Here is a 26,707-nt window from a genome sequence, read left to right as displayed (position 1 = left end):
TTACTTGTGGGCACAAGGAGGTGAAGAAGCAACGGTTTTTTCAGTATTTTTTTCAAAATAAAAAATGAAAATTCAAGTGATTGCTTCTTCTTTTTCAAAAGAGAGAAATTCTCTCGATCCGAACAACAACAACAAACAAGATTCCACCATGGTGGAGATGAGTAGCATCATGATGAAAGATTTGTTGAAAATTCTGATCATTTTTGAAAAAAGTAGATGCAACTTGTCAAATTTACTTTTTGAAGGATTGAATGAGGCTGATGATGACTATTACCGTTTTTTTAAGAACCAAACGATTGAAATTGGAAATCATACTCAAAGTATTTATGATGTACTGAAAGATCATCTTTCTAAACAATATTCGAATCTTGTAAAAAAGGTGACACAATCGTTAAAGCAGAGTGACATGATCGATGTTAGAAATTCTCAATTTGTGAGAATGTTCATTCAATGTACAGAGCTTCCAAGTATCATTTTGTTTCTTTATTCGATCATTCAGGGAAAAGAAAAAATTATTCCATTAGATATCCTTGCCTTATTGGATCAATGTGGCTTCCTTTGGGGACAATCACAATCTTACATTGATTACAGTTTGTTCATTATCAGACAATTAAGATTATTACTGAAATCGGAATTTATTTACAGACAAATATATTCCAAAGACAAAGACAGATCCATAATTCCTTGTGAACACTTTTTAGAACATGGTATTCAACAAAAGCTCTCCAATTATTTTGGAATACATCATTGTGTGTGGGTGACAGGTATCTACTCAAGCACTTCTCTTCCATTATCTAGTGGAGGAGTTAGCATTTCCATTGAAAATTTTGGAGTTTTTATCCAATTACACAGTCTCTTAAAACACAAACCAAAGTATTATTCTCTAAATAGAGAAGAACTCATTTTGCATGAACTGATTCATGCCTGTAGAGAAAATCTTCACTCCACACGATTTGAAGAAGAATTTGCCTACTCACTCTCACCGAATATTCTTCGAAGATTACTTGCTCCAATCACCAGAGGAACTACAGAATCTCTTTTATTTTACCTCTTCTCCATTCTGAGTGTCACTTCAGATTTACCAAAATTTCCAAGATGGTTCTCTTTGTCCTCTAAACTTCCCTTTCTATGGATCATTCTCTTTGGAATGATTCGATTAATGAAAACGAAACAAATCCTCACTCATGCTCGAACATTGATGACCAGAGTGCTGATGCTGCTACATCCAACACTCACTACACATCAGTTGGACTCGATCGTTTCAAGTTTATTGTTTCGTCTCACCGATGAAGAAATTGAATACTTGTCTCAATGGTATAATGACCAGAACCGAATGAAGAAGGAAAACAACAACAAGTTCCATGAAATGATTCAACACTACATTTCTGATGAAAGTAACTTGTCTCGTTGCATTCGATGGAAAATCATTCAACACAGATTCATTTCCAATCATCCTTTTGACTTTAGGACATCAAAGATGTAAATGTCAACTACTACAACCGTGCACACAAACGACTTCAAATGGACACCCTTGTGATGCCATCACAAGATTATTAGCCAAATAGAGAGACAATGAAAGTAATCACGACATCTCTTGCATGATCAATGTACCAATGATGTACATCAATGCTGTCCTGAATAACGACATTGACGCGAGAGACTTCGTACATTATAACTTATTGAGGATGTACCAAACAGGATGTGCACCTTTGTATGTTATTACTTGACGACTAGTATTGGTCATCATCATTTGGAAATAATTATTGATCCTACAAAACAATGTCATCAACAATTGTTGATCTCAATCCAAGAGATGACACTTCAGACGCCACAACCAATAATGAAGGGTCTGAAACAGGAGTTGTATCTAATGTCAACACGGTGTCCTCTATCTTGAGTCAATCTGTTCATCAAAGACTCGCCAACAACTTGGTTTCATTCTTATTTTATATGCAAGACAATTCTGTTACAAGGAGAGGAAAGATTTCCTATTTGATCGTTCTTGGAATGGTTTTGTATATGATCTATGTTGGAATATTCATGTCTACTCTCACGTCATCATCTTTTGGGGAATGAGGACGTTGGATATTTCTAGTGTTGAATTGGCCTTTAACATTTTCATTTGAGAGATTACCATATTTGGGATCTGTGATTGTTGCTTTTGTTAGTGTGGTTGTGGTTTGGTCCTTTCAAATATTCCTTTTGGTAGTTTTTTACCTCTTCTCAATCACCTCCAAGTATCTCTTATTCATCAAATCTAGTTTTCATTCATTGTCCAAATTATATATACTGTTCTCTCTTCCCGTGATGTATGTCATGTTGAATACAGTTCAATGCAATCTAGAGACGAATACATTGAATACTTTTTCAGAATTTAGCTCTCAACACATTGAATGTTCAGGTGCACTCAATGATGCCCTCATGGCTGTGTTTATTGTGAGTTCATTGATGATTATCGTCATGAATGCATTCTGTTTAATCATCATCACGAACATGAATGCCTCACTACAATGGGCACCATTCCTTACGGACACTCCTCTTGTATTTATGGTTTTACAATTAGCCAGAATGTGATTCAATTATTTGTACACATGCTCATACCAGGTCCTTATTCCTATGCAAGAAGTGCATTTCATTGTGTCGTTTCGATCCTTCTTGTGATGATCCTCTTTCGACTAGTACCCTTTTTGAAACGAGTGGGGAACTCGATGGTTGCCTTTGGATTTGGAACTCGATTCGGAGGATCTCTCGGTACTCTCATTTCTCAAACGATCGTTCAATCCATTGCAATTCCTTTGAATGCATCCTCTCCTGGTGAGCAAGAAAATCCTCCCTTATTGGGTCTCTCCTTAATGATCCTTGCTCTTGCCATTCTGTTTGGTTTGATGTGTGCCATTGGGATGGAAATTTATACACGTTACAGTTTGCACATGATTCGAAGTGCATTGGTTGAATTCATATCCAACATGCCTGCCTCACAACCATTCACAACAACAACAACAACAGAAACAACAACAACCCATCATTCAGAACGTACCACGTGCAAGGAGGATGCCAGTGATGACAGAGATTCAGCCATACAAGCACAAGATCCAACTCTCTATACCAAAAGGTTGGAAATGAGTGCCATTTACTTTTATCAAACCATTGAAGAAGAACATTTGAAGAAAGCATTACACATGTTTGTTCGATTCTCACTCATGTCCAACTCGTAAGTTCATTCACCCGATCATTCGGTGTATGTTTCGGATATGGATGCATGTGTGGCTTTTATCAAAGGTATTTCTAGTCATACTTCTTTTTCAGATGTCAATCTCTTAATCATGTTTTCATCCATCATTTCTCAAGTGAATTCTTTGGACCTTAATGCTCAAATGTTTGCTCAAAGTTTGTTAAAGAAAGCAAAGAGGAAGAAACCCAATCTCTTTTACAAGTACTTGATCACCATTAAAAAGAAAGAGATTTTAATGAATGAGAATGCACATTCTTTTGAGCTTCAAAATTCAATGGATGAATTGGAGGCAAAGCAAGATCTATTACGAGCATTACATAAGGATGTTTGGAAAGAATTAACAAATGAGGTGATTATCATGTACTCGAAGCAACCATGGTTAGAATTGGAGATCTCTCCAAACCGAAAGCGAAACCAAATATAGTAACTTAATGTCCAGTTATTCATCGGATAAGAATATCGTCAAATCGTATGCAAGGTTTTTGGAAAGTTTCATGTTCAATAAGGAAGAAGTCACCGAGTTGTACTCTGAATCCATGAAATTACAAGCTGAAGAATCCACAAAATCTAAAAGAATGGAACGTTCGAGAGAATTTATAAACAAACTAAAATCCAACAACAAGATTGTTCCAACACTCCAAGGATTGAACGTTCGACAAAGCTTTTCCAAAATCATTGAAAAACAGGATCTTGTTGAATGTAGTGATGTTGGATCTGTATTCTCAAGAGAAGCATTTGATGGAATTGAAAACAAGAATGACTCATATCGACAACATTTGCTAATTCCTCACCCAACGACTTTTAGATATTTCATGTTTGGAATATTTGTGACGCTCTCCATCATTTTTCTCATTGTCACATTATCCATTTCAATTTACTTTTCTAATATTGTGACCAATGATGTGAATTTAGTACTTGCTGATTGTGCTCCAGTCACTGTCAATGGTCAAACTGTATTACATGTGAGAAGCTATCAAGCTCATCTCTATTTATTTAGTAATTCTTCGAAAACGTGGCCAACAACCATGACCAAGTTTGGATTTGATTCTTTTGAAGAATACAAACAGTTTCGCGATCAATCTTTAAGAGACAATCTTCAAGTATATTATGATATCAAGAATAATGCAAACAGTGGGAGATTCTCCATTCCTCTCTACTCATCGTATCATGAAAAGTATTATCCACTTTACAAACCACAATTAGTTCAGAATTCTGAAAATGGAACTTTTCACTTTACTGGCCGTTTTATTGCCAATGTCACCATAGCTGATATTACAAACATGGCCATCACTTACACCAATGAAATTTTTTGGATTTTCGGGTGAAGACTACCAACACACGTTTGACAGTCATGCATTTATGTGGTTGTACACCAATAATGCAACCGTCACAGATGCCTTTAATGATTTTTGCAATGTTCACTTTCACTATTCCATTGAAAATGGAAGAATGATTGAGAATATTTTCTATGGAGTCTATTTCTTGTGCTTTTTGATTTACTTGATCTTTTCCATTTCCTTTTTAGTATACGTTTCAAAAGATTTGACTTTTGCCACAGCTCAATTCAAACTCTTCCAGAATACCATTTCTAAAAACTATATTGGGAAATTTTATTACAAGCTTAGCACCACTGTCTCAAGGAATCAACTCGCTGTCAAGACAGAATACAGCAAACTCTTCAATCCTCGTGTAATGGTCATGAGCATGTCTATCTTCATTGTCAGTTTCACCATGATTAGTGCAGGCCTATTCCTTCAAGAAATGTTAAGCAATGGATTATACAGTCGTCAAACGTATGTGACCATGAAGGACTCCAATGATGTTGCTTATCATTTACAAGACGTCATGTTTGCTTCAACGGAAGTTTACATGCACAAAGCATTCAATTCCACCTATTTCAACGATCCTCCACTTCAAACGAGTGCTCATATTTCACTTTTCAACAAGGGCAGATGAAACTCTTGTGCTTGGAAGATATCAAGATGTTGATCAAATCATTAAGGGAGAACCTAATTGTACCACACAACAAGTGATGAAATATGATTTGAATTGTACTTCAAGTTTGGATATGGAAGTTGCTGAGACGATGGACATGGTTTTGAATTTGAATCAACTTTCCATCAAGAAAGATCCTGTTGTCCATGAACAATTCATTAAGTCCATGCTCTATTTGGATCGAGTGTCCTATCGATTGATTCACTTCTCTGAAAAATTGGCCATCTATGCATCAGTTCCTCGTTTTGTGCTTGCTCCCCTTTTTGGAACCTTGTCGTTCGTGATCTTGTTTGGATTTTCATTGGGCATTTTGAGAGTGTTCATGTCCTATTCGAATGCTGTCAATTTCTTGAGAATGATGATTAATTATGTTCCTAAAGAAGTCATTGACTCGTCCGAAGCTTTGAAGAATTATCTCTTTTTTCACACGATTGAAAAGTCCAATAAGAATTTTGTGGAACAACAAATTCACAAACTCACACATGCTAACAAAGAATCAAATTCTCAAATGGATCTCTCCATTGTTCACTCGATTATCAACGCCTCTATTGATGGTGTTGACATGTGTGTGAATAGTACAGATATTGATGCTTTTAATCCTGTGGCTCAATCCATGTTTGGATTTGCAGTTTCAGAAATTGTTGGAAAAAGTGTATTTGAATTATTCGATGAAGAAGTGATTCCAAGAATGCAAAAATCAATTGAAAGTACGGTACTTACCCATAGGAATGATAAATCATTCAATAATCATTGAGAAATATTCGAAACAGAATGTATTCGTAAAAACAAAACACGTTTTCCAGCAAAAATTAGTATTTATTTGGTGACACATGGCAACAAGGAAATTGTGGTTTGTTTCATTAATGATCAAACTTCAGAAAAGAAAAGAAATGCTCTCTTACAAGAGGAAAAGAAACATTATGAAGAATTACTGTTAAACATTTTACCTTACTCTGTGGCCAATCAACTCAAGAATTCATCGGGTGACAAACTCATTGCTGAAGAGTAAGTATTGAGTGTCTCAATAGTTAATTGATCGACTATTATTATCTTGAACATTTTAGGCTCAATGATGTGACTGTGTTTTTCAGTGATATGGTCGGCTTCACATCCATGAGTAGTACCATGAACCCAACTGAGCTTGTAACTCTCTTGAATGAAATTGTTGTGGGATTTGATCTTTTAACAGAAAAATATAATTCAGAAAAGATTAAAACCATTGGAGATGCATACTTTTGTGTTGGAGGGTAAGTCACAATATTATCAACAACGCACTGTGTGTGAAACAAACACTTTTATTGTTTGACATGAATATTGTCAACACTTTTATTGTTTGACCTTTTATTATTCACATGAATATATTCCTTAGTTTACATGATGCTCAAACGGATCATCCAGAACGAATGTGTAAATTTGCATGTGAAACCTTTGGCATATTGCGAGCTTACAATCAGAAACGTTTCGGTCAATACATTCAAAAGAAATCCTCACTCTCTGCCATAATGAGTAATAGTCTTCCAATGAAACCACCTCTCATGCGAACCTCTCCTTCTTCTTCTTCATTCTTACCAGAAAGACCATCACTGAAAACCGGTTCTGCTTCTCATGCTTCACTTCAATGGTCTTCTAATGTCATGGAAGAAGTGAACGGCAATCGTAACAGTGGTAATATTGGAGGTAATATGAGTGGTTCTACTACTCGATTCAGTCTTGATAAAACCTTAGAAAGCAGTACATCAAATCTTTTCGTAGGCATGGAAAAACTTTCTCCTCCCATTCAAATTAATATTCGAGTTGGAATTAATAATGGAAAATGTGTGGCAGGTGTCATTGGCTGACACGCTTGTGCGTCGATTTGAGACAACAACAAATGAGGATTCCGACGACAATCTCTTGACAGACATCTGACACGGTCAATGACGAGGCAGAAGCTGTAGTTGAAAAACTGTAAATGATTCGAGTTTGTTTTTAGATTTCATACTAAAATAATGCCGAGAGTTTAAATGAAGTAAAATCGATTTCATGGATTCATGGATGAATTTTAGTTTTTGCATTTTCATGAGACATGCCTTCAATGAAATTTCCAAAACAAGCAAAGTGGCATTTTGTGATGAATAGTGAGGACCTCCTTGAATCGCTCATGAAACTCTTGTCTTTTGAGGAGAATTTTACTGAATTCATCATCATAAATGCGTTCAATTAGGCAATAATTTTTATTTACAATTATGATCATATTATTGTGCGGAGGATGGCAATTCTGAGAGATGAAGACTCTCGAAAGCCACTCACATTCTATTGCACCAATGTGAGTTACACCATTCACAGCTTTTATATATTTACAAGGATTTGTGTGCTGGTGTGCTGATGTGTGTGTGCAATGCAACAATAGGATCCTGCGTTCATCTTTTATCATCACATCAGAAGAAGACGATGACTCCAACAACCTCCTCCTCCTCCTAGATTCAAAACACTTAATGGTTCAACATCAATATAGGTCTCAACCATTGTTGAAGAATATATATTCAAGGATGATGAGTGATGCGATGATGCGCACAATGAGGTGGAATCGAGCAGACCAATTGAAAAGAAGAAGAACTTTCGGAATTTGTTCGTCCTAGGGTGTTGTTGTTGTTGTGGTTTCTTTCTTCTTTGGTCTCTTCTTCTTCGAATACTAAACGACGGCATACGGAATGACTTTTTGTAGAGGAAGAGGAGGGTATTATCATTGAATGATGATGATGATTCCAGTTTGAGAAATTTGCTTCTTCTCGATACGAAGATAAAAGTCTTTCATTGTGAGCATCTCTTCGTTGAGTTTCTTTTGCTTGTTTATAGATTAGGAATTGGTCAGGAGGACATGTGTTGTTTGTTCTTCGTTTGGGAGTGGTCATGATAAGGTTGGAAGAGCTTGTTTCAATGTTGGAAGATCTTGACAAGTGGCACTTCATAGAATCCTAGTAAGTTGAGTGGCAATGATGGTTTGTTAAAAACAGTGAGAGTGAATGGAATCGTTTGTGTGTGAATTGATGTCAATGACTATACAAGGAAGGATGTGAAAAAAAGGTTGGAAATATCAAGATGACCAAATTAGAGGAAGCAAGCTGTACGTGAGTGTGGCTTTGTGTGGGCCCGCAAAATCTGGCTGCTGACACGGAATGTCTTTGGCAAATGTTTTTGTTTTTTTTAGATTTTGTTTCTTCGAGAGGATCGACGACGAGTTTCACACACACGTAGTCGTCTTCTTCTTCGTCGCAATCAAAAAGTCAGGCACAGACAATTTTTCGTGTGTGTCGAATCCTTTTGCTGGATTCCTTCGTCACTGAAATTGGAACAGGTCCGGTTATGAACGTTGAACGAGCGCGCGCGCACTCGTGAAGAAGGATCAATTGCGGGAAATTTTTTTGGCGCCGACAAGATTATAGTCAACAGTTGACTGCCTGTGAACATACGTATATTGAGAGAGGCGTCTAAACACGTTGAGTTGCAACAAAGTTTTCTCAAATTATTAATTGATAATTCAGAAACACACTTTCCAAAATGCAATCATTTTCTTCTTGTTTGAGGATGGTGCCTCTATTTGGATGTTCGCTTTTTGAAACATTTCTGGAAAGTGTCAATCTTATGGAGTGACAAATACCCATTCCAATACAATGACACATCAAAACTGACCCCCCTGCTCCGTACCTCCGCACCGTCATTTTATCGCTGAAGAATCTTTTGAACGAATATTTTATTGCATATATTTATTGACGGCGGAGTGCTATTTATTGCAAAGTATTGTGGTGTCCTTGTATTGTCCCTTCAAAAAACAACAGGTTACAACCATGTATAGAAATGATCGTCTGCATCATTTCAGGATGTAAAACCCTCTCTGTTGAATATTCGCAAACGTGAGGAGAACAATCAAAGCAGTTTTTTATGTTAACCTGGTGAATCACTGGCATGCAACAACATTTACAACTTTACAAGCCACAAGAATTACTCAACAATATTGCACCACTTTCCTACAGCATTAATTTCTTATTGGTGTTTCGAAACTATTAGCTTACAAGTAAATGGGAATGAGACATCTCGCATGCGAGTTGGTTACTTGGTAAATGGCTGCTTTTGTTGAAGTCACTAATCGTTGAAAAAAGAATGCAGCAGAATAATTTCGAAAATGTTGTTCCACTTCAAATTTTCTAAGAAATTTGTTAAATTTATTAAAGAATTGTAATTGAGTGAAAAAGAACAAGAATATTATCATGAACTAATTCAATACAAATTATCACAAAACTCAGAAGAGGAAATATGTAAAGAACCTCAAAACAGGCTGGATGAGTTAAGATTTGAATATTTATGAGATTTGACAGATAAATGTCAAGAATCTGATCAACGAAAATTTCGAATAGGAACATATTGTACACGAGGTATGGAAATTAGTCTTTGAATCACACAACAACCACTACAACAACAACTATATTCCATAGTCGATCAAAAAGCATGGATTTTAGAACTTGATTGTGCATGGGTAGATGAATCGAGTTTTCACAAGGACGTTTCATGGGCAACATTTAATGATGAAGGAATTATTGTTCAATCTCAACTTGAAAATGGTTGGAAACCATCCATTAAAAAGTCATTTCGAGTTCGACATTTTGACAAACTTGCAGGTCATGGCTATAGTGCCTTCTTGAATGCATTTGGACACACATGCCTGTTGAAATTCTTCCAAAATTAGTTCGAATGTATAATGAATTGTCAAAAGATGTTCCATTAATTTGGCCTAAAAACCCAGTTTCTGTGAAATATTATCTCGTGATGAAAGAATTAGGACACGTCATTGATGGAAACAGAACACTTGTGACCACTGAACTTAATACAGTAATAAGAGCAAACAAACTTTATCATGCATACGATGAAAACTTTCCTCACAAGAACATTTTGGAATATCTCAATTTAAATAAGAAACCCACAGAAGGAATGGCAATATTATTTCCACACGCCCTCAAACGATCCACATCGATCATCAACAGCAAAATTATTACACTCATTGATCGAAAGGCCAATTCGAGAAATGTGAAAAATCATGAAAAGATTTTACAACGATTGAAAAAGACCTTTCCTCAACACCATGTACGAGAATTTGTCATTCAACCTTTCGAACCTTCTCTTTATCTACAACAAGTAGCAAAAGTATGAAAGTGATGATCTCTCCTCATGGAGCATCTTGATCAAACATTATATTTTCAAGACCTGGAATTAATGTTTGATCAAGATGGAATTATTGAAAGTGTGTGTGTGTGAATAGAGATTTGAATGTGTCGTTTGCTGAGAAATGGTGATTCCATTGTTGTGAAATGGTGGAAATGATGAAATGGTGATTTCATGATCTTGCAAATGCATCATTTCAATAACGAATCGTGTGAATAATAATGATAACCTGCGAGTTGTAATTTTGGTATTTCATATTCTGAAGTGAAACTCAATTCCAAAGTTGAAACTTTGAAGTTCACACAAATTGAGATCAAAAAGATGTTGTCAACAAATCCAACAACAAAAAATTGAAACATTGTTGAAATATCCACAAAACGAACAACACAGAACCACAACCGTCATCGATCACAGTTATAATAATATCATCATGTCCTCTTCTCCAACTTTCCAACCACAAAAGTATCCCAGAACTCCGCATCTTCCATTCAGTCCTGAGCATTCCGATGATGATGTCATTCTCTCGGATCAACATTGCACTCAATTCATTGCACCTACTGAAGTTGTCATTACTGAAAAGATGGATGGAGGAAATTGTCAATTATTTCAAGGAAAAATCTATGCTAGGACTACCTCTAAAGAAGCTTCTCATCCAAGTTTTGGACCTATCAAGCAATTATATTCTCAATTTAAATATTTAATTCCAGATCACTTGATACTGTATGGAGAAAATTTGTATGGAATTCACTCCATTGAATATACCAATTTAAAGTCTTTCTTTTATTTATTTGCCATTTTGGATTTGAATGAAAGTCGGTGGTATGGATGGTAGGTTGAGTGTTCATTAATGTTTAATAATTGATTGTTTGAACACGCGAAATGATTTTCAACTATAATTAAATTGTCAATTCACGAATATCTATTGATGCGACAGGGATGAAATGGTAAATTTTGTTCAGGAAAATGATCTGACGAACTATATTCAAATAGTACCAGTTCTTTTTAGAGGTATGTTGTACGGTATGCATATTAATTGTGACACAAAGTTTTCATTGTCAACTTGTGTTTTCAGGTACATTTCGTTCCTTGTCAGAAATCAAGCAATGGATGGATGAGCAAATTAAAAACAAGTCCAACAGCATAGCCGGTGGAAGAGAAGGTCTTGAAGGTTTTGTTCTCAAAACCACACAACCATTTTCAACTAAAGACTTTGAAAGAAATGTTGCCAAGTATGTGAGAAAAGGACACATTCAAACTGATGAAAATTGGGGGAAAACATGGCGCCAAGCCAAGCTCAATAAATGAATGACAATGCACTGAAGCGACGTTTTAAAATTTGCTATTCTTCAATGAAATTTTGAATTATTTAAATTAATTTTATGTATATTTTTGAATGAGAGTTAAAACTAATTTAGTTTTGTGGGCTCAAAGCTGGGAAGTCCTTATCCTTGTTAATGACTGGACGAGGCTTCTTTGGGCCGGTAGCACTCTTGTCCTTGTTACCTCCTTGCTTTGGTCCCTTCTTGTTGTTGTTTCCAGGTCTTCCGCCAGTTGGTCTGGATCCTTGTGTGCGAGGTCTTTGTTGCTTTGGTCCTTCCAATAATTCTCTATCTCTTCTTTCCTTGATCTTTTCAAGTGAAGCAGAGTCCAAGAATTCAGAGACGTCAATTGCCTTTGGCTTCTTTTCAGTCTTCTTTTCGGTCTTTTCTTCCTTTTCTACCTTCTTCTTTTCCTTTTGGAAGAGTTCTTCGGATGCTCTAGAGAATTCTTCACCAGTGAGTTTAACGTTCTTACCAGTAACAAGTTGTTCACCAGCTTCCTTCTTCAATGTAATTTTAGCAGTCTTCTTTTGGTTGAGGTATTCTTCCAAAGTCAAATTAGTGTCGACTGGTTGTTGAGGTTCGGTAGCTTGTGTCGTTTCTTCCTTCTTTTCCTCAGTTGGTTGTTGTTCTCCAGCAGATTCAGAAGCAACTTCGACAGGCTTTTCTTCCTTTTCATCAGTTGGTTTACCCCAGTTGGCTTTTCCACCACCACCCTTCTTTACTTCACCTTTCTTTACTCCAGTACCAGAGACATGACGATCAAAAGCTCTGCCCTTCTTTGGAGCTTGATGATGTTGTGGTCTGCCTCCACGTCCCTTTGAACGGGTTCCTTGGAATCCCTCTTCAGTTGAAGCCACTTCGGATGGAGCAGATGTTGGCTTTGGCTTTCTTTGTTGGGTTGGTTTCTTTTCCTCAACAAATTTTGGCTTATCTTGTTTGACTTCCTTTGTCTTGGCAGCGATTTCTTGTGGATCGCTGTTGGAAGCAGCCTCTAAAAGAGCAAAACTATTCGACATGATGATGAGATTTGGAGATGATTTCTTCAGCGAGCGGGCGCAAATGAAGTATCTCGATTTTTTTTAACAAATTTTTGGGAAACACGGTCAACTCCCATTACAATGAACATTTATGTGTCTGGATCTTATGCGGGAATTGGCAACGTGAGTCAAGCATTAAATTGAACTTATTGGATAATTCACAACCTGGATCATTCCCCATTTCCCACAATAGACTTGGGATGATACATAAATTCTTGATGACGTAGCATTAAACGAATCATTACATGATTTGCGCTTTGATTTGGATCAAACAAAGAATTGTATGATCTAATTCGGCATTCACACAAAGATCAAAGCATTGTTCATGATTAATAATTAAATAGAAGAATAGGGAAAGGTTTATTGGACAAAAACAAGGGAAAGTAAATAAATTACAATTCGTCTTTCTTCTCAGAGAAAACTGCACCAACAGCGTTTGTCTTTAAGAAGTTCTTCAAGTCATCCTTAGTTCTATCTCCTTCGTATGGAATTGGAGATTGCTTACCACCCTTAGGGAAGAAATAAATAGTTGGGAATCCTTCAATATTAATTGGGGTATCATTTTCAGTGGCATCAATCTTAGCAATAGTCAATCCTTTGACATCCTTCAATTCTTCAGCCAATTGATTGTAAGTTGGTTCCAATGATTTACAGTGTCCACACCATGGTGCATAGAATTCCAACAAGACATCGTTATCATTGTTGATAACCATATCGTCAAATGACTTTCCGACCACAATCTTGACTGGTTCATTGTTTTCAGTTGGAATTTCTTGTGATCTGACAAACTTTGAAACCTTTCCAGTCAAAACATCACCAACAAAGGTGGCAATATCTTCCTTTGTGACAGTTTCTTTCTTGAGTGGATAGTTGGCTCTATTAATAACGTCCATAATAGCAAAACCTGGGATAATATTCTTGTTTCCTCCCATAATAGATAATTGTTCACCATAGATTGAAGCATCGGAATAACCCAAGACAACTTTGCCCTTGTATTGTTGAGCAATTTCAGTCAACTCTTCAATGTGCTTCTTTTTGGCACTCTCATCAGAAAAGTCAATAAAGAGAACACCAATTGGCAATTCCTTTTCAACAAGTCTTTGGAATGTGGCACCAGAAACTTCGTCGACCAATGGATAACCATTTTCCTTGACAAAGTCCACAATAGCTTGAACATCAAAGCTGGTTGAGACAGCTGGAGTTGAGTCGAAATCTCTGATCACTACAATAGAGTCTTGAGTGATTTGGTTCTTAGCATTCAAATCAGCATTACCAACAACAACAGCAACAATAAAATCTTCCAAATCACTGTTGTCGGCAGCCTCGAGAAGATTCTTGTAATTGTCAGAGTCCTTGGATGAAACAAATCCAACAACAAGAACCTTTGAAGATGACTTCAAATCTTGCAAGGCAGCTTCACTGTCGATTGGAACAGCAACTGGACCAGTCTTCTTGTTCAACCATTGAGTGATGGCTTCAGCGGTACGATCACCATCGTAATCTCTGAAGAATTTACCATTCTTGAAAAGCTTGAGTGTTGGGAATCCTTGGATTTGGAATTTGGTCATCAAATCAGATTCATCATCACCATTGACTTTGAAGATCGAGACTTTTTCATTGTTGGCAAACCTTTCTGCCAAGGTAGCATATTCAGGAGCTAATTTCTTGCAATGGCCACACCATGGAGCAAAGAATTCAACCAAGGCAAATTCTTTCGAGGCCACCTTTTCATCAAAGTTCTTTGTTGTGAGATCTTCTTGTGCCAATACGGATGAAGCAACGAAGAGGAGAGCTAGCAGTCCAAACAGAATGATTGGTTTCATTTTTTTGTATCAGTTCTTGTGCCTGATGTGTTGGCTTAACAGATGGTTCTTTTGTAATGATGAAAAGACGAACACGTGTGCAGAAGAGGCCGCTTTGAGCTCGAGGTGATGTCCTTTTGCGATGGAGAAACAGAATTTGGTGATTTATCTCTCATCCTGCATCATGCCTTGTTGGATCATCACGTGGTCCGTGAGGACACCTGCCAATGATTCTTGTTTGGGTTGAAGACTCAATGAAATAGGAATATGTGGTTTCTGGGAATGAAGTTGACAATCAAATGTGTAGATGTGCTTTTTTTGTTCTTTGATTTTGGTGCAGCGGTATTGATTGATAAGTCATTCTTAACAGCACCAATTTGATTATTGTTGTGGGATGTTTTATTGTTTTGATGATGGAAATAATAATTAAAATACTTGTTGTTTATTATCTAGTAAAATATTTCGCTTTCGCTTCCCTCGGATTTGCAATAATAAAGTAACGGGATGATATTGTAGTTTTGTTGTTGCTGAGAGCATTTATTCTTCTTCTTGCTCTTTCAACCATCCATTTTCTCTGTAGATTGGTTCAATATCCTTGAATTGTCTCTATTCAAACCATAAATGATTATTAATGATGATGATTTCGATTGATATTAATATTAGATAAATGTTATGTTGATTAAATTATTTGTACCCATGTAAACATATTTGCCCGTTTTGCAAACAAAATATTTATCATCACGGAGAGAATTTCAATCGGCATCAACTTACTCCCTTGTTGTAACTATCCCAGAAGGCATCAACACCTCTATCAACAACTCGTTCAAAGGCGAGTGCTCCCAAACCGACAAACAAAGCGGTGGTTGATGTTCTCTTCCAGATGAGATTGTAGAAGACAGATTGAGCAGTCTTTCCGAACATTTTTTTGTCGATAACCCTTTTGCAAGCAGCAACGCTGAAATAATGATAACTTGAATATGAACAATTATTTAAGATTTGTATTAGAGGTTAAATAAGAACACTCGAGGCAGAGGATGAAGACGAAGGAGGAGGAGAGTTTTCGTCAATTCCATCGAAAGGTGAGAACGACTTGATTGCAGGTGTTCCCACTGTTGTGATTGGTGAAAGGTCACAATTCAAATAACTGCTTGTATGTAGTTGTTTGTATTTGCTTATAGGCCCGTACACTGTGTCCGAGTGAGCAACGGTTTTAAGAAGATCAATCAAATTTTTCAATTCACAATCAAGTTTTTGCTCCCTAGCAATTGACATGGTATCGAAACCAAAGGAGCTAATAGCCACACCGTCTAAGATTAAATTGAATCATGTTTGAGTCGCCCGTCGAGCCTTAATCTCGACCATTCCAATGAAAGCGAAGAGTTACTTACTGTTTGGCTGTAGTTGAAAATTATATTCATCGTCATCGATAATCATTATTTGATCCATGCTCACGTTAAATATCGATAGATCTTTGATGCCTTTCGAAAGTGATTCTCTGAAGAGACATCCTTTAAATCTCGATTTACTATTCAGAAGTTGCTCACAAACAGGTTGGGCATATGACTTATCCGAAGCAGTGAATATCCAAACATCAAATAAACTACACGCAACCTCAAGAAATTCGTCAAGATAGGGTCGTTTGAAAACAGCAATTTTAAGCGTGTCATGGAACTTCTCTCTTGCTACAGTAACGACTAAATCACACACTTCCAAGAGTTGTTGTTTGGATGTTGAAAAAGAGGCCACTAAAGTATTATCTAAATCTAACACAAGCGTTTTTCTCATGATGACCAAAAAATTCTTCTCTTGGATATTGTCTTTTTGATTCAATCGGAGGTATTGATCTGTATGAGAAATAAATATAATAACAATGAAAATAATAATATTACAATATTTTTGCCGTGAAGGATTGAATGATGATGGATGCTGTATAGAGCTAAACAAATTAGGTCGATACAATCGAGTTATTGGATTCCGATAAGTAATTCCAGTAATATTATTTATATTTGCCCAAGAGAATGAATCCGACAAAGAAAGTTGATCAAACGCAAGTTATTGAAGGGATCAATCACGAGTTTCGTGATGGAATTCAATTGATGTTGATCAGCAAGTATTGTAGTTGCTGATGAATGACGTTGATGATATGGACAGCACTGTCCAAACAATGAACCAAGAAACTATGTATTTTTTTATTGTAACTTTTAGCTCAGGCGTTGTTGTCAGCCATTTCCTGAATCGATTGAACTGACAAAAATCATGGTCTCTTGGCAACATATGCATTCATCGAGATTTGTTTTGAGATCTGTGGTGAAGACGGTACCTTCCGTTCATATTCAAAAGAGAGTACTTGCCGTGCCATAAATGCACACATTTCAACCTTGACTTTAAATGCAAACATGTTGACAAAGCGTTTCCTTTTTAACCAAAAGATCAAATTACTCCTAAAAACACTCAAGTAATCCAAAGTCTGGCAAATGATCAGGATTATCTTTGATCTTCCTGTTGACAACAAAAAGTCGATGAGGCCCCATTTGTGCACCCGAACAAATTTGACTTCGCAGCCGTTTTAAAAAAATTCTGAAGCTCGCTCACATAAGAATCTCGCTTGGCTCACCATTGTAGACGCGTTCTTGGGCTTTCTTCCATTCGCTGTGTCGTTATTTTTCGTCATCATCACAAAATGTTTCATTCATCACAAAAGAAGACCAAAACCAAGTTGCAAGACGAGTTTGAGGATTTAGAAATGGCTGGCTCTCGTCCTGAGTACATCGCCACGAACAATTCAAATGGGGTTTCTATGGGTAACACCACTCCACTTTCAAGCTCCGCATCAGTTAATTCCTTCTCTCAAATGCTTGTCAATGTACAAACATCAGAGGAAGACTTTGAGCAGACCCAAACTTCTTCATCCAACCAAAGAAGAGCTACCACAAATCCGAGCTCAAATACAAATCATCCTGCTTCTTCAATGAAAGGAGGGGGCGACCCTAAATATAATGGAGGCACATCTGTTGAAATTGAGATGGAGCCATCATCCTCTTCAACCATGAACGGAAGTACACCAAACTCACAAACCATAGAAAATCTTAACCAACGTTTGCAATTCTACGAGAAGGCTATCCTTGCTTTAATGTCAAACTCAAAGAAGGGCTCTCGGTTGAGAAGAATTGAAGACGAATTGTTGGGCAAGGATACAGAGGAAGAAAACCCTATTGAAGCTATCCTTTCTGCAGCTGAACAGAAAAAACAAGAAAAGAAGCAAAAAGCAGAAATGGAAAAGATGAAAATTTTGGAACAACAAAAGCAAGACCAAGAAGAAGAGAGACAATATCGATGCAATCCTCATTTACGTCAAAAAGTCATGACTCATACAGGCGTTAAAAAAGCCTCAAAAACTCTTGACCAATTAATTTTACTGTCTTTGCTTGGAGGTATTTTCATTGGATTTGGATCGGTCTCTGCTTTAAAGACGGGAGGTAACATGCCAGGTTTAGAGAAGGAAAATCCTGGTTTGACCAAGTTAATTTTCTCTGGAGTTTTTACAGTGGGTTTGACGTTGGTGATAATTACAGGTACGTTGAAATAGTGAAATAGACAGTGACATCAGTTTAAACTTGGTTTTGAAAAGGGGCTGAGTTGTTCACTGGAAACACAATGACCATGACAGCAGCTTTATTGAGAGGAAAGGTAAATCCGTGGGATCTTCTCAGAAGTTGGATCGTGTCACTTGTTTTTAACTTGATCGGTGCATGGGCCGTAGCCTACTTTTTAATGTTCTTACCAACTCCCCTGCATGATATCGAGGAAGAGACACAAGCAGGCTATGTCACTTATGCCATTCATCTTGGCGAGAAAAAAAGCATTTCGAAATTTTTGGGGAAATTTTGTTTTAGCGATTGGATGCAATTGGTTGGTTTGTCTTGCTGTCTATACCACCTACGGAACGAGCAGGATTATGGAGAAGATAATGGGATTGTTTTTACCAATCCTTGCCTTTGTTTCTGCAGGATTTGAGCACAGTATCGCCAATGGATTCTTTATTCCTCTTGCCATGATGTATGGCTCACCAATCACCTTGTACGATTTCTTGATTGGAAACATGTTTCCCGTAGTGCTTGGAAATACTGTCGGTGGAGGAGTGTTTGTTGGTATGATTTTCTGGTGGGTGCATGGTAAAAGGCAAGAACGAAAACATATTCTGGATGAATGGTTCCTTGACAAAGTTAAGGCAAAGATTACCTCACCATTTGTACATGTCTATGAAAAGTTCCAAGAAAAGTGGAATGAATATCTTGATGTCAGAAGAATCAACAAATTGATAAAATTGCAGGAACGTGAGGCAAGAGAAGCGAGAATGAGGGTCATCTCTGAATACGATGATGCAGAAGACATGATTGCTTAAATAATATATTGAGAGTTGCGTCCGCAGAAAATTGGTTGATGTGGGTTGGTTTTTCCAAGTATTTGGTATGAAGTGCCAAACAGCAATGATCCACCACATCATGAACAATTTGCTCACTGTCTTTCCAATTTGGGTTCCAATAAATCCATCAAAAAAATGGGTTTCGGTGCTTGGTTTATGAACAAGGCTTACACCTTTGGTAATGCCTTCTATGATTTGGTCATGACACGACAATCGGATCGTGTTGTGCACAAGTATGAAAAGATGAATAAGAATTTGCCTCCATATGTAGCCATGAAAACAAGTGTTACTTCTCATTCCGTTGATGAAAAAGAAAACAAAATTATCATCAAGTACGTTTTCAGTTATGAGCCGATGTTTTTTTGTTGAAATTATCACAATTTCAGTTTAGAGAATAACTTCCGTGTAGTTCTTCAATGTATCGATGGCAATGTATGGAAGTTGTCGTTCATTCCTCCAGAAACGGTTGAATTGTAAGTGTTGTATATTCATCTCTGCATTCATTTTCTGATTTACATTGATTTAAAGCCCATCTTTGATTGTGAATATTGATGGAAAAGTGAACCATGTTGCTGTAGTACTTGATGAAGAAAACGAAGATTTTGTTTCTTTTAAACCAGCTACCTCAGAGTCAACCAAAGTCAAAATTATCAAAAAAGATTTTTCTATCGATATCCTATCCAAATTTAATGAAAATACTTTTGTTCCATCATTCGGAGGCATCAAGTTCGCAACAAGACCAAATCATCAACAGCCAACCAATGTATCATTTGGATATAGCCAATGTGACGAGGTTAAATGCCTTTCAAACGAATGGTTTGGGCTTGGTGAAAAATCTAATAGTGTCAAAAAGAATGGAAGAAAGTACTTGTTCTGGAATTTTGATTCATTTGGCTATGTCAGCGATTCTGACCCTCTTTATCAAAGCATACCTTTTGGAATTATTTCTTCTAAATTTGAAATCGCTCCTGGAAAGACTGAAAGAAGATTTAATGGTATTTATATTGACAATTATGGATTGCAACAATGGGATCTTACCACTGATGAAAGATTTTCGGCCAACATGGAGAGTTTACCTTGTAACATTTATTTCATGGCAAATAGTGCTAAAAATGCTTTTGAAATTTCAAAATGTTATGAAATGTTGACTGGTACGAACCCAATGGTACCTTTGTGGGTGTTGGGATATCATCAATGTAGATGGTCCTATTATCCAGATACACAGGTTAAGCAAATCTCTCAAGAATTTCGTGATCGTGACATTCCTTGTGATGTTATTTATCTCGATATTGATTATATGGAAGGATATAGAGACTTTACATGGAGTAAGACGGATTTTCCAAATCCTAGAGAATTATTGAAGTGGCTCCACGATAGAAAATTTAAAGTTGTTGTCATTCTTGACCCTGGCGTTAAGGTCGATCCAAATTACGACGTTTACACATCAGGTGTTAAGGGAAACTACTTCCTTGCTCATCCTAATGGAAAACTCTACGAAGGTGTTGTTTGGCCTGGAGCCACACACATGCCTTGTTTCACTTCTGCTCCAGTTAGAAAATGGTGGGGTGATTGGTATAAGGGCTTAATTGAAGATGGAGTTGACGGTTTTTGGAATGATATGAACAGCCCAGATGTTAAGGTGACTCCAATCGAAGCAGGAACTATGGATGATGATCTCATTCATGTTATGGACGAGCCTTATCCAAGTCCTCAGTTCCACAAGGATGTTCACAATATTTATGGTAGTGCTATGGCTGTTGCCAGCAGAGAAGGTATTGAGAAATTCCAAAGACCTCTCAACAAACGTTCATTCTTATTTGCTCGTGCTTGTTTTGCTGGAATTCAAAGAGTGGCTGGTACATGGAGTGGTGACAATCAATCCACATGGGAACATTTAGCTATATCTTTGAGATTATTGATGGGACAAAGCATTTGTGGCCAATTGATGGTTGGAGCTGATATTGGCGGTTTTAGATGGAACTGTACTCCTGAGCTTTATGCTCGTTGGATTGCATTTGGCTCAGTATTTTATCCATACTGCCGTACTCACACTGATAAATTCACAATTCAACAAGAACCATGGTCATTTGGACAAGAGGTTGAACAAATTTCAAAGAAGTTTATTCGATTGAGATATCAATTAATGCCATACCTTTACACATTGGCTGCTTTATCAAGCAAGAGATCCATTCCAATGATTAGACCTCTCTTTTATGATTTCCCTAACGATGAGGAAGTTTATAATGTAGAACATTTAGATACTCAAGGAATGCTTGGCTCATGCCTTTTGGTTGCTCCAATTCTCAAAGAAAAACAAAATTCAAGAACAGTTTATTTGCCAAAACTTGAAGAAGGCAAATGGTATGACTTCTTTAATCCAGAACAATCCTATGAAGGAGGACAAGTCATCACTGTTCAAGCACCAATCGATCATTTACCATTATTTGCACGTGGTGGCTCAATCATTCCAATGAGAGAGAAGTCAACTACAGCTGTGTATGACTTGCATCTTGAAAAGATGATCTTTAAATCGTTTGGATCAAAAGTATCTTCTCTTACTAATTATCTTTACCTCGACGATGGTGCTACTTTGGACTATGAGAAGGGTAATTATGGACTCTATGAAATTGAGAACTCTGATGGACAGTTGAAGTTATTGGAAGGAAATGGTTATCCAAGCCAATTACAGATTGGAAAAGACTTTGAAACCATTGAGGAATTCAACGCCAAATTCTATTGAAAGAATTTGTCACACCCAGATTGTGTACAAAATTTGATAATATTAAAAACAACAACTTCCAAAACAAAATTGAGTGATTGAATGGTTTGTTATTAATATTCTTATATATGTCTTTTCTAAATTAAAATGTGAATCAGGACGTTATGCATGGAGTGCGACTTTAAAGATGAAAATCCCAAAAAAAATGTTCAAACCAAAACAGCAGGAAAGTCATTCCGACGCTTTTGTTGCTCCTATGAAGATGAACTTGAAATATGAGGCTAGTTCATCCAAACCAAGTTCATTTTGGAAATATCAGGAGGAGTATGAGGCTATATTTCCATTCTCCAAAGATCAAGTCATGCAACATGTCCAAAAAACGATTCATGACATTAATCAGGATGAGACAAAACCTGAGAGGGTTTTTTATTCGGCTGTTCGAGGAATATATCTGTATGGATCAAGAACATTTAAAACTAATATGAATGATTCAGACTTTGATTTTGTCTTTTTGGCCGATGATTTAACGTCGGAAAACTCCAGCGAGGGTGGATTTTCAAGAAATTCACAATACATGTTACATACTACCATTCGAGTACAACATGAGAATGGAGAAACTGAGTATGAATTAGAAATTATGATGATGAACACTTTTGTATTTCTCGAAATGGCATTTGCGGAAATTCCAGTAATTTTACTTTCTGTTCAACAACCAAATGAAAAATTTGTCTTGTTTGAAGATGATAAGATGAAAATCTGGAGAGAGAATTGGAATAAGTGGTTTTTAAGATTACCAAGAAGCAGGAATGCTATTCTACATGAACTAAACTTTAGCTACAACAAGGCATATAGATTTTGGTTGGCTCTACAAAATGGTGTGCACACAACGGAAAAAGCACAAAAAGATTATTTGAAGAAAGTCAAGAAAAACTTAGCCCATGGAATAAGGTGAGTCATTTCATGATACAAGCTATGATATAAGTCTTCAATTACAGATTCTGTAAATATGGCTATCAAATTGTTTTTGGTGGATGCATCTATGATTATTTAGAAACAAATACATTGTATGACGAATTGGTATTTAGAACTGATCATTTCACAACCTGGCAACAATTTGAATCTTCTGTTAAGCACCTATATGATAAATGGATGGTTGAATACAAACAAGATGTGAAAGCATTGATGAGAGAAGCAAGGAAAAACTGTTTGAATATGAGGAGAGAACATCCATTGCTTGTTATTGACTTTTTAAATACGTTCTGCAAAAAGTTTGTCAAGAAGTCCACCTTTATGATCGGCTCAAATGTTGAAGACGTACAGTACATGTTTGGACCTTTTACGCTCTCCAGACTCTTTGCAATTTCAGTCTCGCCAGTGCTTCGATCAAGTGATGAAATTAATAATCCAAGCATTTCAACATTGTTTAAGCTCGATTTGGATGCTACTTATCAGAACAATGAAAACGCAGTGAGTTTCCGTGATATGGAGCTGTTTTTGGAATGCAATGGTCTAGTGGTTGAGGTAAAACCTTTATCAAATAATGATGACACAACAGAAGTGTCGTATAGACCAGTCTGTGTTCCAAGATTTTATTATGAAAATTATCAAGATTTAGATGCTAGATATGGAGAAAATTATTGTAACACCATTGATTTATCTCGATACACAATTTTTGAAAATCCAACTGGCATTCAGTGCCAATTATATTATTACAATGGAGAATGGAGGATATCATCGAGTGACCAATACTCAAAGTGGTACTTGTGGGTAATGAAAAAAGACGATGAATTCAAGCATTGCACAGAGAGTCGTTTCAAAGAATTATGGAATGAACTTGGAATGCAATATCCCAGCATGGAGGATGCATTCTTTAATTTCTTTTTTGTTTTTCAAGAGAAATCCAGAAGAATTATTTTCAAAGGATATAGAAGTCTGGACACATTCAAAGAATGCAAAAATTGGAAAGAGTTTGGTAACAAGTATCATTGGAAAGATCAAGTTAACACGCTCAACTACACCAGTATGGAAAGCCTTATTGCTGCGGTGAATGATTTCAACATGTATTCGCCATCAGAGTTTGAAGGAGTTGAGTGTATTGATTTTGAAAATTGTGAGCATGGATTTCAGCTACGTAGCTCCCTTAGGTTCCGTGTTCCATTTTTAAGATTGACGAATATCAATTATATTACGTCCATCATTGACCAAGATATTGTCGCAAACCCGCCAATGGATTTAGTGACCTCAAAGTATAATCTTGACCTCTTGGTGTCAATACTTCTTCAAAGCACTTTATCAGCAGTAGATAAGTCAGACGAATTAGCTATTGAAGAATTGAATAGAATATTTCTGCCTCTCTATAGAAAACTGAAAAATTCATACCTTACATTATGCAAATTGATTGATGATTTCTACAATAATTCCTTACTGAACATAGAAAACGATTATGAGCAGTTCAATGAAAAATGCAAAGATTTTCTTGAAGGAAAGGTGAGAAAAAGTTCAATATTGTTTGCCAATCTTAGAAAGTTCAGAAATAAGATGAATTCTTCTCTCATGGACATAGCTTACTATTGGAAAACAATTTCAAGGACCAAAAAAGAAACAGCCTCTGAGGTGAGATTCATTACAGCTTTACTTAAAATGATGTCTTCATCAACCACACAACATGAATCAACAGAAAACAATCATCTATTGCAAATAATCGAAGAGTGAGACATTGTGAGCTTTGGGTGGATCTTTTGTGTCCAAGTCGTACTGAAGCTCTGCCTCTTCTTTGAGATGCTGTTCCTTTGTAATAAAGCACCTATCTCCTGTCGCTGATAATAACTTGTCCAGTCTTGACAATTTCTTGTTAAGCTCTGAGTAATTTTCATAAATCACAGAGGCAAATGCAGTTCCTTTAAAGTTGTGAGACTCTACAGCTTGATATCGTTTCTCTATCCTTGATGAGGCATCTTCAGAACGCTTTTTCAGTATTTGAGTACATAGACCTGAGATGGATTCTTTGTTTTTAAGGACCTCAGCTTTTTCCTTTTCAATTTGTTTTAACTCTTCTTTGATACTTCCTTTAATCCACTGTATATCTCTTTGGGCTTCTTTGACATTTCTCTCTTTGATCTCCTTATTAGTTTTCAGTCTTTCCTTGACTTTGTCAACTTCGTCTAAACTATCTGGATGCCACACTTTTTGGAACTTTTTTACATTATTTAGCAGTTTTTGAGGATCAGAGAGAGAACCGAAAAATACAGGCTTTGAAAATCCGTCCTTGTTGATAAGCCTAACCTTGTTCTTTCCCATTTCTGGAGAGGTATAATTTAACGAAAACTCTGGTGGAGGCTTTCCTAAAGCCCTCATCATTAAAGGTGACATTGAAAAAGTACCCCAATATTTTTCTTTCAAAATATCTGAATGTGATAGATGCTTAACATAATCTAGGTTCCGCATGCGTGGGCTTAGTTGTTTTTGTTTTTTACCTGTCTCTTGATTGATGGTCGTTTTGTTGGCCATTTTCGTCCTTTTTTTCATGGCTTCAATCTCCTCATATTCTTGCTCCAATACTTCTTTGGGTAGACTGTGATAATTTTCATCGAGCCCCAACTTTTGTATTGGATCTGATACAGTTTCTTGTCGTGTCGATGCATTTTCAATTTCCTCCATTTCATCTGGAATTTCTTCTTCTTCTTCGCTTGACGAATAGAAATCGCCTTCTGGAGGCGAATCAGGACGTAGTGAAGCGGCTCTCGAGATGCTAGCAAAATCTTCTTTTTTCTTTGCTTTTGCTCCGGCACTTGAGTCCATTTTGTTCTTTTTTGTTTGTTGCTTTCTGATGAGCTTCTCTAGAAAGGTATCTTCGCTCTTTTTAGGGAAGTATTTCATTCTTTGCTTTTGAAGAAATTCTCTTTTGTACCGAATTCCTAAGAAAACCTCACAAATAAGTTCATAAACTCTTACTTTGAAGTTTGATGTAAATTCTTTCTTACTTCCTGAAAAATGTTTTCTAAATGCTTTTAAAATACAATATGATACAGCTAAATGATAAACCTCAAAGAATGCATCTCGATTATGTCGCCCAAGAGTCAAAGAAAATCGTGCAACATCTTTTGCAAGAACACTGATAAACCTCTCACATACTTCAGAATTATCCTGAAAGAACACTGAAAAGACAAACCAGAAAGAATTTTCAATGATCCTTCGGTTCAGCTCATTATTGGGATCGAATTGTTTTTCAAACATTGCTTTGGTCTCAGCATCAGAAAAGTGAATGTTCTTGTTCAAATTATTTACCAAAGCAGTGAATTTAAGCTCAAAGGGCAACTTGTTGTCCATAGTGATTTCAACTTCCTTAACAGTCCAACCAACAATCTTTTTAGTTTTTCTCAACTTTTTCTTCATCGCTATTGCTGATGCCACTTCCGTCAAATGAAAGGTATGAGCCGAATTCGACCTGTCTGAATTATTTTCCTCATCGTCATCATCAGACAACGATCCACGCAAATTCAATGAGCTTCCGAGCAGCATGACTCCACTCCGAAGTCGAGATAAACTTCGAACTTGAGGTGTTCCTCCTCCACCGGAATTTGTTCTTGATGAAGACATCATCATATTACTCGTACTCTCCTTCTTAATGAAAGGAAGTTTCGTCGAGTTATTGGTTTTTGGTGAGGCTGTTGACGGCGATGAAGGAGGTTCCATTGTTGTTGTTGTTGCTGTAGCTGGAGTGGCGGGTGGAATCTTTCCATTCATTTTTCAGAGTCAAGTAATGACCTCCAATAACGGTTGTAACGTAACAACAACACGTACAAGTATATTATTGGAGAGAGAGATGTCTTGTATGAATGGTGAGTGGTTCAGTATCACCACACAATGTGAACATAGAATTGATATCTCCCAATCAGTCAGCTGTTCATGACTCTCAAATTGAATACCACTGTTACATATCGTTTTTAAAGAAAAGGAAACCCTATCAATAAATAGAAAAGGAAAT

The 26,707-nt window shown here is 36.7% G+C and overlaps 12 protein-coding genes across 12 annotated transcripts; 7 read left to right on the top strand and 5 right to left on the bottom strand.

Annotated features, from left to right (window-relative positions):
• Positions 1–64: 64 nt before the first annotated feature.
• On the top strand, positions 65–1,483 carry FDP41_002763 (uncharacterized protein; the record flags this gene model as incomplete). Its single annotated transcript, XM_044705993.1, has 1 exon — positions 65–1,483. The coding sequence occupies one exon, from the start codon at positions 65–67 to the stop codon at positions 1,481–1,483; it is 1,419 nt and encodes a 472-aa protein (XP_044562961.1).
• Positions 1,484–2,510: 1,027 nt separating this feature from the next.
• FDP41_002762 (uncharacterized protein) lies at positions 2,511–7,065 on the top strand (the record flags this gene model as incomplete). Its single annotated transcript, XM_044705992.1, has 8 exons — positions 2,511–3,211; positions 3,290–3,610; positions 3,672–4,474; positions 4,626–5,025; positions 5,180–5,934; positions 5,998–6,232; positions 6,292–6,474; positions 6,597–7,065. The coding sequence occupies 8 exons, from the start codon at positions 2,511–2,513 to the stop codon at positions 7,063–7,065; spliced, it is 3,867 nt and encodes a 1,288-aa protein (XP_044562960.1).
• Positions 7,066–9,919: 2,854 nt separating this feature from the next.
• FDP41_002761 (uncharacterized protein) lies at positions 9,920–10,408 on the top strand (the record flags this gene model as incomplete). The annotated part of the gene is made up of 1 exon (XM_044705991.1): positions 9,920–10,408. One exon carries the CDS (start codon positions 9,920–9,922, stop codon positions 10,406–10,408), a length of 489 nt encoding a protein of 162 aa, XP_044562959.1.
• A 442-nt stretch (positions 10,409–10,850) lies between these two features.
• On the top strand, positions 10,851–11,725 carry FDP41_002760 (uncharacterized protein; the record flags this gene model as incomplete). Its single annotated transcript, XM_044705990.1, has 3 exons — positions 10,851–11,248; positions 11,355–11,428; positions 11,493–11,725. 3 exons carry the CDS (start codon positions 10,851–10,853, stop codon positions 11,723–11,725), a joined length of 705 nt encoding a protein of 234 aa, XP_044562958.1.
• Positions 11,726–11,831: 106 nt separating this feature from the next.
• On the bottom strand, positions 11,832–12,758 carry FDP41_002759 (uncharacterized protein; the record flags this gene model as incomplete). Its single annotated transcript, XM_044705988.1, has 1 exon — positions 11,832–12,758. One exon carries the CDS (start codon positions 12,756–12,758, stop codon positions 11,832–11,834), a length of 927 nt encoding a protein of 308 aa, XP_044562957.1.
• A 413-nt stretch (positions 12,759–13,171) lies between these two features.
• Positions 13,172–14,602, bottom strand: FDP41_002758 (uncharacterized protein; the record flags this gene model as incomplete). The annotated part of the gene is made up of 1 exon (XM_044705987.1): positions 13,172–14,602. The coding sequence occupies one exon, from the start codon at positions 14,600–14,602 to the stop codon at positions 13,172–13,174; it is 1,431 nt and encodes a 476-aa protein (XP_044562956.1).
• Positions 14,603–15,118: 516 nt separating this feature from the next.
• On the bottom strand, positions 15,119–15,502 carry FDP41_002757 (uncharacterized protein; the record flags this gene model as incomplete). Its single annotated transcript, XM_044705986.1, has 2 exons — positions 15,119–15,187; positions 15,353–15,502. The coding sequence occupies 2 exons, from the start codon at positions 15,500–15,502 to the stop codon at positions 15,119–15,121; spliced, it is 219 nt and encodes a 72-aa protein (XP_044562955.1).
• Positions 15,503–15,589: 87 nt separating this feature from the next.
• On the bottom strand, positions 15,590–16,366 carry FDP41_002756 (uncharacterized protein; the record flags this gene model as incomplete). The annotated part of the gene is made up of 2 exons (XM_044705985.1): positions 15,590–15,888; positions 15,970–16,366. 2 exons carry the CDS (start codon positions 16,364–16,366, stop codon positions 15,590–15,592), a joined length of 696 nt encoding a protein of 231 aa, XP_044562954.1.
• Positions 16,367–17,261: 895 nt separating this feature from the next.
• Positions 17,262–18,983, top strand: FDP41_002755 (uncharacterized protein; the record flags this gene model as incomplete). The annotated part of the gene is made up of 2 exons (XM_044705984.1): positions 17,262–18,153; positions 18,475–18,983. The coding sequence occupies 2 exons, from the start codon at positions 17,262–17,264 to the stop codon at positions 18,981–18,983; spliced, it is 1,401 nt and encodes a 466-aa protein (XP_044562953.1).
• Positions 18,984–19,139: 156 nt separating this feature from the next.
• FDP41_002754 (uncharacterized protein) lies at positions 19,140–21,744 on the top strand (the record flags this gene model as incomplete). Its single annotated transcript, XM_044705983.1, has 3 exons — positions 19,140–19,336; positions 19,391–19,477; positions 19,533–21,744. 3 exons carry the CDS (start codon positions 19,140–19,142, stop codon positions 21,742–21,744), a joined length of 2,496 nt encoding a protein of 831 aa, XP_044562952.1.
• A 184-nt stretch (positions 21,745–21,928) lies between these two features.
• Positions 21,929–24,340, top strand: FDP41_002753 (uncharacterized protein; the record flags this gene model as incomplete). Its single annotated transcript, XM_044705982.1, has 3 exons — positions 21,929–22,671; positions 22,719–24,210; positions 24,287–24,340. 3 exons carry the CDS (start codon positions 21,929–21,931, stop codon positions 24,338–24,340), a joined length of 2,289 nt encoding a protein of 762 aa, XP_044562951.1.
• Positions 24,341–24,411: 71 nt separating this feature from the next.
• FDP41_002752 (uncharacterized protein) lies at positions 24,412–26,466 on the bottom strand (the record flags this gene model as incomplete). Its single annotated transcript, XM_044705981.1, has 1 exon — positions 24,412–26,466. One exon carries the CDS (start codon positions 26,464–26,466, stop codon positions 24,412–24,414), a length of 2,055 nt encoding a protein of 684 aa, XP_044562950.1.
• Positions 26,467–26,707: the final 241 nt, after the last annotated feature.

This window comes from Naegleria fowleri (assembly GCF_008403515.1).
Source record: "Naegleria fowleri strain ATCC 30894 chromosome Unknown tig30, whole genome shotgun sequence".
Classification (NCBI taxonomy): Eukaryota; Heterolobosea; class Eutetramitea; order Acrasida; family Naegleriidae; genus Naegleria; species Naegleria fowleri.
Note: the sequence above shows the minus strand (reverse complement) of the source record. Positions and strands in the feature narration are given on the sequence as shown.